Source organism: Cladophialophora psammophila (genome assembly GCF_000585535.1).
Source record: "Cladophialophora psammophila CBS 110553 chromosome Unknown aczJe-supercont1.15, whole genome shotgun sequence".
NCBI lineage: Eukaryota > Fungi > Ascomycota > Eurotiomycetes > Chaetothyriales > Herpotrichiellaceae > Cladophialophora > Cladophialophora psammophila.
Genome location: NW_006912936.1, coordinates 275481 through 290413, shown reverse-complemented (window position 1 = coordinate 290413; position 14933 = coordinate 275481). Strand labels below are relative to the sequence as shown.

At 50.5% G+C, this 14933-nt stretch overlaps 4 protein-coding genes across 4 annotated transcripts; 3 read left to right on the top strand and 1 right to left on the bottom strand.

The window, feature by feature from the left end:
• Positions 1 to 245: 245 nt before the first annotated feature.
• On the bottom strand, positions 246 to 5324 carry A1O5_09039 (DNA topoisomerase II; the record flags this gene model as incomplete). The annotated part of the gene is made up of 1 exon (XM_007749619.1): positions 246 to 5324. One exon carries the CDS (start codon positions 5322 to 5324, stop codon positions 246 to 248), a length of 5079 nt encoding a protein of 1692 aa, XP_007747809.1.
• A 1312-nt stretch (positions 5325 to 6636) lies between these two features.
• On the top strand, positions 6637 to 9420 carry A1O5_09038 (uncharacterized protein; the record flags this gene model as incomplete). Its single annotated transcript, XM_007749618.1, has 3 exons — positions 6637 to 6963; positions 7012 to 7613; positions 7662 to 9420. The coding sequence occupies 3 exons, from the start codon at positions 6637 to 6639 to the stop codon at positions 9418 to 9420; spliced, it is 2688 nt and encodes an 895-aa protein (XP_007747808.1).
• A 1185-nt stretch (positions 9421 to 10605) lies between these two features.
• A1O5_09037 (uncharacterized protein) lies at positions 10606 to 12689 on the top strand (the record flags this gene model as incomplete). Its single annotated transcript, XM_007749617.1, has 8 exons — positions 10606 to 10629; positions 10745 to 10885; positions 10939 to 11071; positions 11122 to 11179; positions 11234 to 11387; positions 11442 to 11537; positions 11587 to 12318; positions 12375 to 12689. 8 exons carry the CDS (start codon positions 10606 to 10608, stop codon positions 12687 to 12689), a joined length of 1653 nt encoding a protein of 550 aa, XP_007747807.1.
• Positions 12690 to 13693: 1004 nt separating this feature from the next.
• Positions 13694 to 14833, top strand: A1O5_09036 (uncharacterized protein; the record flags this gene model as incomplete). The annotated part of the gene is made up of 1 exon (XM_007749616.1): positions 13694 to 14833. One exon carries the CDS (start codon positions 13694 to 13696, stop codon positions 14831 to 14833), a length of 1140 nt encoding a protein of 379 aa, XP_007747806.1.
• Positions 14834 to 14933: the final 100 nt, after the last annotated feature.

The window sequence follows — 14933 nt, the reverse complement described above, 5'->3', positions numbered from 1 at the left end:
TGCATTTCGCTGTGGTCAGAAGCCGATCACTGTCCGAGTCAGCAAAAGGCTGAATTCAATAGTATGCTCTACCCAAAGAAATCATGTCACAATCGCACAGTGATATCTGTGCCAACCAGAGTCTACGCGGCCCCAAGAAAATCCTGCAATAAAGTCCAGATTCCCGTTTCGTATTTCATGCAACCTCCACGTCTAGTCCCCCATGCAAGTGCTTGATCAATTCAACCACTGCTGTTGACGCGTGATCACCCGTCCGAAAACGCTGCTGAAGAACCATCATCGTCGAAGCCCGCATCTTGACTGTCATCATCCTCATCATCATCAAAAGTATAGGTCGTTGGCTTCTTCGTGGTCACTGCTCGTCTCGCAGGTCTTGCCGCCGGTTTCTTTGCAATAGGAGCATCTAAATCAGAACCAGAAGGAGACTTTAGAATATCATCCGCCAGAGCATCCATATCGGCATCCATAGCCGTGACCTGTTTCTTTGCAAGTCTCTTTGCGTAAGCCTTCGCAACGGGGGATTGTTCAACCTTCTTCGTCGCTGGAGCTTTCTTCGCGGCTGGTTTCTTTGCTTTCGGCTGCTCCTCTTTCACTGCCTTTTTGATGGGCCCTTTCTTGTTTGCCTTTGGGAGGGCAATATCACTCTCACTATCATCGCTGACGACCTTCTTGGCTTTCTTAGGTGCAGGTTTCTTGGCGGGCTTTACTGGTATATCGTCTTCGTCAGAATCCTCCATAGCGTTGGTGTCATCCTTATTTGTTAGAATGATGGATCGTCTTGGAGACTGTTGCGGTGCAAGCATCTTGTAGTCGGTCTCATCCTCTGACAGCTCCATAGCGGCCTTGGAAGCTGGTTTCAGAGCCGGCTTGTAGCCATGACTGCTGCTTGGGCGGGAAACAGAAGTGGAGAAAAGTGCACGTGATTCAGTGCCACTATCTGTGGGATTGCTTGGTAGACCTTTGACCATATCACCAAGATCAGCGAGCAGATCGTCTCCGTTGTCACTTTCAGAGTCACTCAACAATGCGTAGTTCGTTGGCTTTTTAGTCACTGCCCGAGCTTGTCGGGTACCGGCCTTGGGGATACGGCTTTCCGCGTCCTCAGGCTCATTCTTTACTCGGTTGGCAAGGCTATTGTCGCCGGGCTTCGTAAGCTCGTCCTCTGGGTCTTCAAGAGGGTCACTGGCACCATCAGTATACATGCTGCGCTTCTCCAAAGCATTCTTTAAAGTATTGGTTTTTGGGGCAGCATACGCGGTGATAGAGCGCTGTTTTGGAACCTGAACTGTTTTCGGAGGCGCGCTCTTCTTCGCCTTTGGGGCAGATGCCTCGAAGTCAGAGTCGTCATCCCACGCATCACCCAGTCCCTTCCGCTTCTTGATGGTTGGCTTTGTCGTTGCTGCTGTTGCGAATTTCTTCGAGATTCGACGTCCCTTTCGGATATTGCGCTTGCGGTTGTGTTCGTCTTCCAGCTGGAACCTCCACTCTGCGATGAATTCATTGAGGTCATGTTTCCAGAGATCTTCTTTTGATTTTTTCATCAAAGTATCCATCTCCTCTTCTTTGTCTCCGATTTGACGCAAGAGTCTCTCAACTCGCTCCTGCGTCAGGGACCAAAGAGGCATGCCAAGAAGGTAATCGTAGGCGCTGGCGTCAACGGACTCTTCTTCGGCGTCTTCCTCTTCGACAACAGGTTCGATCTCACCTTGTTTGGCCGCATCTTCTGTCTTGGGAAACACGTCAAATCCAAGCTTCTGAAGCTCTGCAACGAGGACAGCCTTCTTCTTCTTGGAAATGCTGAGTTTACCGTCAATTATCATCTGAATGAATCGAGCTTGGTTGGTGAGCCGTCTGAGGTCTTTCTGCATCTCTTGCAGTAGCCATTCCTTCCGCTTAGCATACAGCTGGAGACGATAACTGTAGAATTCGTCCATGATGGCTTCGACATTTGCATATTTCGTAATGCGGCCTTCCGGGTCAAATGCCACGAGATTGGATGTCGCTATTGACCTTGTGAGTTTAAACTTTTCCACCAAACCTTCTTCGAGGGCAGACTTGACGTGCTTCTCATCCATCTGGATGATAAAATGCACTGTGTCGTGGGTGTTGTAATCCTTGTAGTCTTTGATAAACGATGGAACCTTCTCCGCTTTGATGATCTCTTCTAGCCGGTCCTTGAAATCCTGCGTCCAGGTACGGATCGGCAACTCCGTAATCTCGACTTCGGTGTCACCAGTTTGCTGGATAATGCCACTGAATTGAAACCGATCAGGTCCGGTGGCCTTGACCTCACCCTTGAATCCGCGGAACCACGGTTGCATTGGTTTCCACTCTTCGCCTGCCATTCTGCGTTTGAGATTTTCCACAATATCTTCCGGATTGTAGTTGGGGATGGAGGAACTCCAGCCAGTGCCAATACCGTCGGCACCATTGACGAGGACCATTGGTAAGATCGGCACATACACCTCAGGCTCAATCTTCTTATCATCGTCATAGTTGTAGGACAGAAGGGGTTCGTCGGCTTGGTGGAATAGCTTCCTGGCGAAGGGTGATAGACGTGTGAAAATATATCGAGCGCTGGCAGAATCGCCTCCGCCTTGGTTTCGTGTACCAAATTGGCCGGAGGGTTCCAGCAAGTTGACATTGTTTGACCCTACAAAAGTTTGCGCCAGCCCGACAATTGTTTGTTGGAGGGATGTTTCGCCATGGTGATAGGCGGTCATGCCGCCGACCAAACCCGCAAGCTCAGCGACTTTCATATCCTTTCTCAGATTGCGCTTGAAGCATGCATACATGACTTTTCGCTGTCCAGGCTTCAGACCATCAACGACCGAGGGAATAGATCGGATATTGTCGGCCATGCTGAAAAGGATTAACTCTTTGTTGACGAAATCGGTGTAGGAAATGTTTTTAGTTGTGTGGTCCAAGAACGTGCCTGGCTTGAATTGCCGCAGCCACTCCTTTCGGTCATCCGCCTTCTTCTTGGAAAACGCAAGTTCGATCAATGCGGCTTCTTCATCCTTCATGGTGTCGAATTCCTTGTGATGCTTGTCGATATCATTGAAGTATTGCTGTGCATCTTCCGTCGTGCTTGTGCCCAACCCCTTGTAGTATTTGTTTTCCCATCCACGCTCGTGTTTGTGTGCCTCTTTCCAAGCCTCGTACTCTGGCATGGTGTAAAACGAGCGGGATTGTGTAGGATTCTTAGGATCACCCTTCCACACCTTGACAATGGGAGTAATGAACTCGACCAAGAATTTCGGGATCCTCAGCAAACTGGGGAACTGGACCTGCAAGAAATTTATCAACAGCCCCTTGATATGACTCCCGTCGTGATCTTGATCAGTCATGATCATTAAATGGCCGTAGCGGAGATCGCGGGTGTCAGTGTACACCTTCTTGTGCTGAAGCCCAAGGAAGTTCTTGATATTCTGGATTTCAGCATTTTTCGAGATCTGGTCAATGGAAGCATCTCGGACGTTAAGGAGCTTGCCCCGTAGCGGGAATACACCGAACAGATCGGGGCCGACGACGGATCGTCCTGCCATTGCAAGGCCTTTGGCCGAGTCACCTTCAGTCAAGATCAAGGTACACTTGTGGCCTTCTCTTGTGCCGGCCTTGTTTGCATCCGTCAACTTGGGGTTGTTCATTCGGCTTCGCCTGCTTCCATCAGATTTCTTGAGGATCTGATCGGCTTTCTGCTGGGCAAAGTGGAGAATGTTGTTAACGACATCGGTCTTTGCAACTTTCTTTAAAAACTCTTCAGACACTGGACATTTGCTTCCAAACTGACCGGGCCTCGTAGTCAGTTGGTCTTTGGTCTGCGATGTGAAAGCGGGATTGACAATCAAGGCGTTGACGAAAACGAAGATATGATTTCGAATCTGATGCGGCTTCATTTGTGCACCGCCTTTGTTCTTCTTCTTGACGACTTCCATCAAGTAGTTGACAATTTGATCGGCAACATAGTTGACATGACTGCCCCCGAAGGTGGTGGCGATGGAGTTGACGAACGAGACTTGTTGAAAAGAGCCATCAGAAACGGCGAAGCCAATCTCCCAACGGTCATCGGGAGATTCTGTGATGATTCCAGATGTGTCATTTGCAGCCTCGTCACCGCGTTCTTTCTTGATCGCCTTTGTGTACATTTCACAATACTTCTTAAAGTTTCTGATGGGAACGATGGAACCATTGAGTTTCACTCTGACCCCTTTACAGGTGCCGGCAAGATCATAGACCCGGCGCTTGAAAAGCGCCTCGAGATCATTATCCATAGCGGTCATACCAAACTTTGCAAAGTCAGGGTAGAATGTGACTTTGGTGTAGTCTTCTCCTTTGGCATCAGTGATCTTGGCCTTGCCCATCTCGGACATGTTCTTCGTCCACGTCTGCTTGTACTTCTTTTTCTGTTTCGAGTCAGCAGTCTCGATGGTGAATTCCGTGCTGAAGATGTTGGCTAGCTTTGCGCCGTAGCCGTTCCTGCCGCCTGTGATCTTCTGTTCGTCGTCGTCGTAATTTGAGCCGGTCAAGAGATGACCGAAAATCATTTCTGGAATGTAGATCTTTTCTTTCGAATGAATCTCGATAGGTATACCTCGGCCATTGTTCCAGACGCTGATTTCACCCTTTTCGCGGTCGATGGTGACACGGATCTCATCCATCTTCTTGTCATTTTGCTTGTTGTCTGCGGCGTTGACCAGGATCTCGTCGAAGATTTTGAAGATACCAGGGACAAAAGATACGTCGCGAAACTCCATGCAATCTTGTTCCGTATTGTAGACCCACATCCGCGCGAGTGTGCGCTCGACCGAGCCAATATATGTGTCGGGACGCTTGATGATATGTTCCAGTTGTGTAAGTTTTTGGTATTGCTCGGAGACGCGCTTCTTCTTCCGAGGCTGTGGGGAGTCATTCGCGCCATCGAGGCCTATAGCTTCATTGATAATATCACCCAGAGGTTTCTGGTGACTCCCTTTGACAGGATTCGGCTTCGCTTTCTTTGCCTGGGGAGGGGTGTCTGCGAGGAGCGACTCATCGTCGAAGGGGTTGGCAGCTTCATTTGTAGAGACCTCGTCTTCAGAGTCCTTCTTCGAGCGCTTCTTGGGAACGGTGGCCTTCGCTTTCGGGCCAGCCTTCGCCTTTGCTGCTGCTGCCTTCTTTGTCGCGGGTTTCGGCTCGGAGGCATTCTTGGCTGATTTGGTCTTGGGTTTCTGGACAGGCTTGTTAGAGACCCCATTCACTTTTCTTTGAGACGCGCCGAGGCTTACAGCAGCGGGCTCAAAATCTGAGCTGCCGTCGTCGATGTCGAACATCGAGTCGTCCATCGCGCTGGTGTTGTCAAAAAGAAATGTAGATCAGAAACGCCCAGTCATTGGGGTCAAGGAGGATGAGATCTTGAACGCATGCAATACAGAGAGATATCACCAGCCTTATTATCTCAACTATCGCAGAAGGTTGAACAAGTTGTCAGTCTATACTCTGGAGACGGTTGTTGATATTGTAAACACCGCGGCTTGGAGGCGACTTTCCGACCCAACAATGCCAAGAAGTCGCGTCAAACACTAGGCCTGTTTAGGTCATCAGGGGGGCGCCACAGGCGGCTAAGACAAAAGTCCTGTATTCCCTCTCGCCATTTCCTCCCATTCACTATCCGCTTCTTTATTACTCAGTTCGATAATTTGGCATATCAGTACCTCGTGGGTTGGTGGGTGAGAAAGCCATGGTGTGCCCAGTATCCTGAAAATCCGTTCAGGCTAGTGAATGACCTCGGTAATATGCAATATCGACAAGTAGTGGAACAAGCCCCTGACCCAAGTCTGAACTGCGCGGGTTTTGGGTCACCAATAGTGCTATGCCGCAGACTTCCTATTGCCCTGGCTAGGTATCGACCATTGCGGCCACTCCGCACCGCGTACTGGGTACTCATACATATGACTTCGACATATCGCCCTGTTGTTGAAGAGCAACTCATCGCGTGACATGCACTTCTATGTAACCCCCATAGTTTGCGGCAATCGCGGCTTCAGAAGCGTCAGACCCTTTTGTCAACCACAATACTATCTATCTCATCCCCGCACCGCGGTTGACGCGTCTCTTTCTCTTGAGGAGCTCCCTCTTCAAACCCAGCATTCATTCATGGTCATAATACCTCGTACTCGGTGCTGAGTCCTTCATGCTGAGACTTTCTACATGATCTGGAGCCTTTGCTTCTCATGGTTTAGCACTCAGGGCCTGCAGTGAGCCGAGATTGCCTGAACGGTGGGCAATCAAGCATTGGGTGTGGGCAATTGGGCGAGCTAGTGCCAAATCCATAGTTTCAAAGCCCCTTGGCCCACCGCTGCTCAAACATGTCTGTGGACTGTGCTCACTGTTCAGTGCTCAGTACTCACACTCCTCCCCTTCATCGTCTTCGACGACATTCATTCCTTACTTCCCTCTTTCGCACTCCCCTCGCAAGGTCGCTGGCAGACCTGGCGAGCAGTCCCTCTTTGTGATCTCTCCCGGCTGTTGCTGCTAACCAAATCCCAACCACCCCCCGGAGACCAACCTCTCTGATCCATCCCCCGCCTCACTTACCGCCCCTGGCATAAAATAGCAGACCTCCCTGTACTCGGTAGTCTTGAGGACCAGCCAACTATGGCCGACGTCGAAGCTGTCCCTCAAGTCCCTTCCAATGTGTTCCCCGAGAGTGAGAGTGATATCGAACCCGAGAACGTCCCACTTCCACGAAGCTCTATGGTCTCAGTGCGACTTTCAGATATCCCATTTGACCCTGATCTCGATATTATTGCCGAACGAGATGTCTCTCAGGAGACCTCGCTGCCTCGCAGTGGCCCGTCATCGACCCGGACCAGTCGATCCTCTTCCCACACTTCCGAGAGCTCGATTTCGTTGAATTCTGTGAACTGGGAGGGCCTTGAAAAAACGGAGGAACAAGAGCACAAAGACGAAGCCACCGATGAAGTGAGCCCGACAGTTCTGTGGTCATGAATGCGGCTGACGTGAAGATAGTCCACAACATTGTTACTGGCGCGTTTGGAAAAAGAGAACGCAGCGCTAGCCACCAATCCCAAGGCTGGCATCACAACGACTTCGCGCCCACGCAAAAATACCCGGCCTCCTTCAATACAACAGTTAAAAAGAATGGTAGATGGGCCCCAGCGCCACTCTTTGAGATATTCGCTATTACCTGCTCCTCCAATGACCGAACTGGAATTCTGGGCGGCATTGGTTCAAGACTACACTCAGACAGCCCAGCGACTGCCCACCCTAACCTCCAACAAGATTCGAGGAGGCGTTCCACCACCTCTCCGTGGGGTTGTCTGGCCTAGTATCGCTCAAGCTCACGACGGCTTTCTCCATTCAGAATACCAGAGACTCTCCAATGAGCCGAGTCCTTACGATGGTTTGATCGGAAAGGATGTGGGTAGGAGCTTTCCAAATGTCGACATGTTTCGCGAGAAAGATGGTGACGGGCAAAGAATGCTCGGCAAAGTCTTGAAAGCGTTCTCACTTTATGACAGCAAAATCGGATATTGCCAAGGTCTCGGGTTCGTTGTCGGACCACTCCTGATGCATATGAGTGAACCAGAAGCATTTTGCATCCTTGTTAGGTCCGTCTGCCATTTCCCTTCTTCAGAAGAATACTGACTTGGGTGTAGGCTTATGGAAAATTATGATCTTCGTTCATGTTATTTGCCAGACTTGTCAGGGTTGCATCTTCGAATATACCAGTTTCAACAGCTTCTAATACGACACTTACCAGCACTAGCGGCTCATCTCGAGGAGTTAAAGATCGAACCGCTTTACGTATCACAATGGTTTTTGTCATTTTTCGCCGTCACTTGTCCACTTCCTATGCTACTCAGGATTTACGACGTCATACTCTCTGAAGGTGCAACGGAAACGCTGATGAGGGTTGCCTTGTCACTGATGCAGCGGAATCAGAAAAAGCTGCTTGCCTATACGGAATTCGAGGATGCCATGCAGTTTCTGCTCTCGAGGAGTCTATGGGATACCTACGCACAACATGCAGACGATCTGGTGTCGGACTTCGTATCACTGACGGGGTTGGTGAGCCAAGAGTCTCTTCAGTCGCTGGAGGCAAATTTCAGGCACTCGCAGAATTTAACAGCGGCACCCTCGTTGAAGAGTGCCGTGTCTTCTTTCTTGGGCAGATTCTGGGCAGGCTCGTCACATACGCCTTCCAGGTCTCAAAATCTGAGCCTCATGATTCCAGGAAACAACAAGTCGGTCCGAAAATCATCTTCTGGTCAAAGTTTAACCTCAACACTGAACTCGCTCGAAACAACAAACACAGAGGCTAGTACAGTTGGCACAGAACTCTCTGATGAAGGACCACCAAAACCCACTGTATCTGCTGCCACTAGCCTCCATTCGGCAATTATCCCAACCCCAGATTCGAGTAACCGGAATCTCCATAACCAGATCGAAGATCTGCTCACGGAACTGTCTAAAGTCCAACGACAGCATGTCGAGCTTGCTCAAGAGCTTCAGAGAGAACGTGAAGAACGAGAAGAAGATCAGCAGATTGCACGAAGAGTGTTGGAGCGTCTACGACAACAGACCGCAGATATTAGAGAAATAGCAGGGGTAGACGGCTCCGATGCCACAGACGAAGATATGGAGCTGGATATTCTCATGGCCCAAGCTGAATGTCAACTGTGTCGAGACGGCTCAAGGCGGCTTTCCGTAGCCCAATCCAAACACCAGCTTCGTGATGCGGTATCGGAGTGGAAGGAGAAGCATGATGCTGAGGTGACCAAGTGTCGGGACCTGATGAGACAGCTTGATGAGCGAGAAGCAGAACAGCACAGCCTCAAAGAGCAGTTGCGAGATGCTCGAGCCAGAATTCAGGATGCACATCGCGACAGGCAACGCTTAGAAAGGACAGTTAGCGAGTTGCGCTCACGCAACAACTCGGTGCCGGATTCACCTGCCGACGTCTACACTCCTATCACCGAATTCCCAGACTTGAAGTTGCCTCCTCCTAAATCTGGACTTCGAGAGTTAAAATTAGGTAGGCCGGAAACGACTCGATCAAGCAGCGTCGGGCCGTATTCGAAACGCTCAAGCAGCCTCAACACTCAAGCTGTCCTTGCCACAGAAAACCACGAACCCATTTCCAACGATGCCCTGCTATTGGAGCTAGTGAATGCTAAGACAGCCGAGGCAGTGGCACGACAGGAGCTGGAGGAGACCAAAGGAAAACTAGATGCTTTGCGTAAGATTTTGGGCGGAGCGACCTCCTCTCCTACAATGCGAGGCAGCACAACCGAGTCACCAACGATGTCTACGCCAAGTCCTAGTCAAGCGACAAAGGAACCTCCCAAATCTACACACGCGGCTACGGCGAGCACGGGAGGATTTTTCAGTGGATGGGGAAAGCGAGGGACTTGACAACGAGCATACCATTCTTCTACGTACTCATTTAATTGACGATCTAGACAGCCATTTGAATCATTATCGATGACCTCCTGAACACTTCTTCCAATTTTTTTCTGCAATTCTAGGCCTATACTGGGTAAGGCCTGGACCCTCGCGTACCAACCTTCGCCTCCCGGACAACAGGATCCTCAAGCTTCTACACTTCCCACTGGTACCTTCCTACATTGAGACGGTGAGTACAGTACGATACAAGGATGGAGTAGATTATCACCAGATCTTTCTCCGCAAAACCCTCTGCCGACCAAGGAGGAAATCGGGAATGTACCCTGCCTGCCACACGCCTGGAAGGGAAAAAGCAAAACGCGTCCTGCAACAGCCAACCGGAGTATGACAAGACCAGCCTGTCTGTTCGCCCACTTCCGAAGCTGCTAGACGTCTCGGGCTTCAAGCGTTGCGGACTGACTGGAAGCTGACCCATGCCTCTGCTGATGATGTCCTGCGTTTGAATACGATGACGGAAATACCCCGCCTTTTTGGTGTATTTTCCAACTTTAAAGCCTCAACAGGGTTTCTAATCGGTGAAGTCCCTTCCCGGCAGGCTGGACGCTTCCGACCACACCAGCTCGCGTGGCGGGAACCCAGAGCTTCCTTCTAGCCTAGCGGCGACACGAGGCTTGCGCTACAGAACGTGGAGATTGACATGGGGTCCCCAGACTCGTCAAAGAGAACTATGGAGCCTCGCACGATCCTCTCCAATGACTAACGCCATCCTTAAGCCGATTGACCAAGCCGAAGGAGACGATGATAAACTCTCCATCCATTCAGGGGTTTCTCCCGGACGTACGGGCCAGACCTTTGGGAGCGATCGTTGATTTGGTCCGCTACTCAGCTACTACAGAGTGACCAGCTCAATAGATTCTATGTCTCTGCAGGAATACTTCCACGCCAGGTGGCAGCTCCGAGGAATTTCTCGTCAAAGCGTGCTATCGGTTCTGGCCTTCCGATGCAGGATGCCAATGTGGTGATGAGGCCTTCTCCTCATCAAGTCACCGTGACGCCCGCAGATATATGAGCGAGACCCGCCGCTGCAAGGCTAATATCGAGTGCCAGCTTTCCAGGCTTGAAATTCTCTGCGAGACTGATATCAACAAAGGAGGGAATTTTGGTTGTGTGTCGCCGCCGCGTCTTTTCCACAAGATGGAGATGAACTATGATGAAAATGTATTTCCACATCCTCCATATTTAATGTTCATGTGCTGACTTTCACGCCCTGTAGACGCTCCACCAGGTGAATGATGATCCTCCTGTCTGAAACACTTCTCTAATCGGTGCGCAGTTGGAGGAGGAGCTTCATACTCAGATCTATCCCGGCACCGAGATTATGAGCGATGTTGGATCTCATCATTTCGTCAAGTCATCCGATAAATCTCATCGAGTTCTGGTGCCTCAACCGTCGGCGGACAAGCATGATCCTCTGGTGAGCAACTACTCGGCCAACTCAGGTGGTCGATGCTTCTAACGGCTTTCTAGAATTGGAACCGCTTCTGGAAGTTCTCCAGTGTCTCAATGGTGATTGTCGTGACTTTCGCCCAAGGATTCGGTCCTCTGGCTCTTGCACCCATGTTTCCGAATCTGATCGAAGCGTTCGACACGGATCTCGCAGGTAATGGTCGAACTACCCTTTTTACTGTTTCTGTCTCACCCATTGTGCAGGAGCCGTCCAGTTCACGGGTGTTTGTATCCTCGTCCTGGGCTTCAGCAATTTCCTCTGGTGGGCCAATGCAATCTAACACCCCAATTGCCGTTCTGTTGCTGATTCACACAGGGTGCCCATCCAGACGGCTTTTGGTCGTCGACCTGTCCTTATTTTTTCCACCCTGATCTGCCTCGTTTCGAACATCTGGAGAGCCGTGGCCAAGGATTATCGGAGCTTCATGGGAGCTTGCATCCTAAACGGCATAGGTGCAGGGCCTGCAGAGGTATGCAAGAAACAACAGTCATTCGAATTTATATCGTGTCTAAGTCAGAGACAGACTTCTGCACCCACAGTCATTGCCGATGTATTATTTCTTCACGAACGAGGCGCATACAATACTCTTTATTTTACTGTCTATTTCGGCAGCTTGATGGTAGGGGAGGCTCCCTCAGCACGAAGACCCTTACTCACGCATCTCTCAGGTTGGACCGATCATCTCAGGCTCGATGGCGCAATACTCTACATGGCGGAACTTTTGGTGGCTAAACGTGGCCCTTCACTCAGCTGTCTTCATCGGGCTATTTTTCCTCTTCCCAGAAACCAAATGGCATCGCCAACACCCGAAGGAAATGATGGCGCAGCAGAAGCAAGACTCCCTCGATGAGAAGATAACCTCTGAAGCCGTTGAAGATCCAGAGAAGAATGGCGTGGCCGTGGAACCCACCATTGTTGATTTGACGGCAGCCGCAACGGCTGAACGCGACCCATACCTCCACAGAGGGACACCGTCCAAGAAACAGTTTATGCTGTGGCAAAATAACACCCATCCATTCCAGGCCATCCTCTTGGATCTTTGGATTCCCTGGAAACTTCATCTCTACCCTATTATCGAGTTCTCCGCGTTTGTCGTGTCTTGGTCGGCGTCATCATTCTTGACAATCAACTTGACACAGTCTCAAAACTTTGCCGCGCCTCCGTACAACTTCTCACCACAGAGCGTCGGATATACAAACTTCGCCATCCTTGTCGGGGCGTTGATAGGCCTGCTTACCAACGGGCCGCTTAGCGACTGGATCGCAGCAAAGGCGACGAAGAGAAACAGGGGCATCCGAGAGCCCGAGATGAGATTGCCGGCTATGATCCCTTACGTGATTGTCATGCTCATCAACAACTTTGTCGTGGCCTTTGGGTATGAATACAAGTGGGATTGGCGAGTAAGTTTAATGTTCAGACTCGACCTTGCTGACAGTACGGCTAATTCTCTCTCCAGATTATTGTCATAATTGGCTACACATGTGCCGGCATTCAAGTTGCCGCCATCCCTGCCATCGCCTCGACCTACAGCGTCGACTCCTACAAACCGGTTGCAGGTTCCATCTTCGTCGCCATCACGGTCAACAAAAATGTCTGGGGATACGGCTTGGGCAAGTTTATTACGCCATGGATCATCCGCGATGGATACCTCCCGCCGATCATGCTGAATATGTCTCTGATCTTCTTGTGGTGCTCTTTTGGGATCTTGTTTTACGTCTACGGGAAGACCTTCAGGAAGTGGACCAGCAACAGTTCGGTCCACAACATGTGAGTCAACAAAACTCGGAGCCTTGTTAGGGCCACCACGATATACATATAGGTTGGTCAAGCCCATACAGAGAACAGTGCTTTGAATGGAGGCGGTGAAAATGAGAGAGCTTCCATATGGAAATCGCAGTCACCAGGGCCAAACTTCTATCTCTGTCATTTATCACTTACAGTCCCTCTCCCTTCTCCCGCACACGCAGCAGACATTGCCACCCACAGAAATAAAAAGAGAAACCGTTGACTTCGTAGTTGAAATCTCGTCCTGGCGTTGCCGCCTTGGTATCTGTGATATCAGGTTGCAAACAAAACTCAGACGTGGGTGAAAACTCCGCGAAGGGAATTCTTTTTTGGTTCTTTTCACATTCGGTCGGTTCGATGAATCGAGCTGCTCCCGCCTACATTGCTTTGTTGATTGTTCCAAGATCCTGTCGTTCCAGAGCTCCTACGCATTTTGGGAAGAACCACTATGATCATACCCGAAGCTACCATCTCGGCCGAATCAGAGAGTTCCGGGGTAGAGCTCGAAGGTTTCGATGGTCCTTGGATATTCATTTCTGGCTGCGACTAAGGGAGATGATTGATGGATGGTACATAGGTAGATTTTCAACGACTGAGGACAAGCCTTTTACTACTGACACCATGTTACCAGTTTGAATGTTGACAGAACTCGTCGACGGCGATATGGATAAGTGTAACTTGTTTCATTATTATTGCTATTTGTGGAGACATGATTCTATTTGGTCCGGCAGTGAAAGGAGGTGAGGGACAGAAAGAAGCACATAGTGAGCGCGACTTCCTCGATTGATGACTTGGCTCTTGACATCGGAGAAGCCGGTCGACCAAGCTAATTACACACTCAGACCGAGAAGCCTCGATCTTCACTTGGTCCTTTCACTCACAGGCGCGGGAACAAAATGTCTCGTCAAGTTCTTCTCCATCGTCCCACGATCCTTCGACTTGTACCTCAGGTTCTTCATACACTACGCGGCAGGTTTTCGTGCTTTAGTCATGGAGCATCCCTTACGAGAGCAGATGCTGACGGACCAGAACGATCCTCTTCCTCGCGCAAGCTCTCCGTTACCTCCGTGGGAAGAAGCCATGCTCGAAGAAAGCAACTCTTGGGTCCAGTCCTTCTCCGACCTGAGATACGGTATCGCCCCCACGAAGAAGCCCGAGGAGGTTATGGTCTATCAGGGGTTTGCGGAGCACCAGCTAGAATGTGATCCTGAGATGACAAGACGCTATCGCCTTTGTCTGGAGGAGCAAAAGGCGCAGTACATCCAGCAGAAGTTGGAGGAGAAGAGGGCAGAAATCGAAAGGGAAACAAGAGAGGCTGAACGAAAAGCGATGCGTCAATATTCAAGACAAAGAGCGGTTCTCCACCAACAGCACCTAGCCTTCTACACCCAACAATACCCTCGATATGAGCAACTGTGGCGTCGCGAGGGACTCTTGGACGACGTAGACGTAGCGGCTGCTATGGCAAGAGAAGACTTCAACGAAACGGACCCTCAGCAGCCACTGACCTTGGACGAGAGCATAATGAGCTCACCGACTTATCGCTTCGTGTCCAAGCACGATGTTGTCGACGGGTCTGATGCTGATGCCCGGAACCTCGACAGGACTTATGGTGGTACCGCAGAGGAAGCTGAGGAACATCTCCAACCTGTTTCTGGAACGGTTAGGACCAGGAGTCGCAGAAAACTTCAAAATGCATCTCAGCCGCCACGCCACATGACGAACTGGCCAAGGCAACATTCTTCAGAGCCACCTCAAACCCCTTCCACTGCATTCACTCCCGCCACATCACTTGGTGAAGCCGATTTCGACCGAGAAATGGTCGAAGATACGCGACTCATAACACCGTGGGAACCACAAGCTAGGATGCTAGACGAACCGACTCCTCCCTATCATCCAGAAGACGAGATGTTGTTGAATGAATGCGGCGGACCAACACCACAGCCTGTAAAGTCGCCAACGTTATCCGACTTGATTGGCAGTGAGACACCTTCTGAAAAAGGAGACGACGACTCTGATAGAGACGGGGATTTTGATCCGAGGAATTCATCTTCGCAGCCTCCGACACACCGCAACGTGAAGGGATTCGGGCAGAGAAATCGAAGAGTGAGTCGAAGGACGAGACGCTAAGTCACGGCTGATATGGCTTGGTTGGGGAATGCAGCGAGGGACGTCTGTTGACAAAGGTCGAGGATCATGTTTTGAGCTGCGAGCCTGGAGGATGGATAAG